Here is a 1,559-nt window from a genome sequence, read left to right as displayed (position 1 = left end):
TATATATATATATATATCAACAATACAAATAAACGAAGAAAGTTTTATTTGAACAAAGTAGATCTCAGTGTCTTTTAAATATTTTTTTGCATTTTTTTTGAATTTTACAATTTCCAGTTCCTCAGTAAACGAGAAATTGATTGAAATGAATTTAGATTTTTAGAAATATGTATTCGCGAACGTTGAAACGAATCCTTTTCAATCCCAATGCATTATTATTCATTTCTAGAAATTGCATTTCTGTGCCTTTCAATCCAAAAATAATTGGTTTTTTAAAGTGCATCATGAATGCTGCTTAATTAAAAAATCTGAATAGGAAATTCAGTTTTTCAATCCAATTGAATCTAATTGAATCTAATTGAATTCGATTGAATCCAAAAAAAAGCTTTTTAACATATGCATTTGGATAAATAAAATTTCAGTCTATTTTAATTTATTCTCATTAACTGAATTCTGTAAACTACACGCTAACTACTAATACTACAGTGTTTTAAGATGCTCGTCATCAGCATCTGACAAATAATTGACGTGCAGTTTGCATAAATTGCAAATTGTAAAATTCATGTAAAAAGAATATATTATTAGGCATCTACAAGATCAGCTGTTTTGTAGCCAAATAAAGCTTTCTTGTTTATTTTATAATTTTTAATCTGTATTTTATAATTTATAATCTGTCATGTATAGTAACTTTCCAGTAAACAAGAATGAATTGAAATTTATTGAAATGATGAATTCAGAATTTTAAAAATATGTATTCACGAACGTTGAAATTGATCCTTTTCACTCTCAATGCATTTTTTTTATTCATTTAGGAATTGCATGAAACACATTTCTATGTCTTTCAATCTACTCTCTAAAAGCGAATCAGTAGTATATTATCACTGACTTCAGTGCTACACTTATAACTATAATATCAGCGAATATTTACTGTTTTTCAGTAATAATACACTGATTCATATTTAGAAATTATGGTTTTTATAGAAATCTGCAAAAATTTTCAAAATAAATCATTCACTTTTACAGAATAAAACTTAATATCAGCTTTTTTAAGTGCATTGTGAATACTGCCCTTTTAAAAAAATCTGGAAATAGGAAATGCAGTTTTTTTAGTCTAATTGCATTCAAGGCTGTGTTTCAAAATTCATTGTCAGCGCTGAAAATCTACAGTTTACGTTACGTATACTATACATTTTCAGCACTGGCAATTTTTGAATAAACCAAATTAAAAATTTTAAATATATATTCGGTTAGAGATAAAATTACAATCCATTTTAATACATTCTCGTTTACTCAGTTATGTTTTTCTAAAAGAAAAAAGTGATTATGCATCAATTTTAGGTATAGGCTATAATACATTTATCACAGTGAATACGAAAATTCTTCATATGGTAAGAACTATTTTAGCATGAGCATTAATAGGGAGTTTGCATAATTTTTGAAAAATATTGCATTTTATAATTTATATACATATATATATTAGATGTGGGAAAAAGTTCGTGGCGTTTTTTTAATATCTAATGGGAAAAACGCCACTTTTTCCCATACCTAATATATATATA

At 25.8% G+C, this 1,559-nt stretch overlaps 1 protein-coding gene across 1 annotated transcript in view; it reads left to right on the top strand.

Moving 5' to 3' along the window:
* Positions 1 to 1,559, top strand: part of LOC108688239 (Bardet-Biedl syndrome 5 protein homolog) — a 24,245-nt gene that overhangs the window by 590 nt on the left and 22,096 nt on the right. Inside the window, exon 3 of the mRNA XM_018194414.1 lies at positions 1,339 to 1,388. Coding sequence (XP_018049903.1) covers positions 1,339 to 1,388 — 50 coding nt within the window. The remainder of the gene's footprint in view (positions 1 to 1,338; positions 1,389 to 1,559) is intronic.

This window comes from Atta colombica, unplaced genomic scaffold (genome assembly GCF_001594045.1).
Source record: "Atta colombica isolate Treedump-2 unplaced genomic scaffold, Acol1.0 scaffold104, whole genome shotgun sequence".
In the NCBI taxonomy this organism is placed as follows: Eukaryota; Metazoa; Arthropoda; class Insecta; order Hymenoptera; family Formicidae; genus Atta; species Atta colombica.
This window is presented reverse-complemented; position numbering and strand designations above follow the sequence as displayed.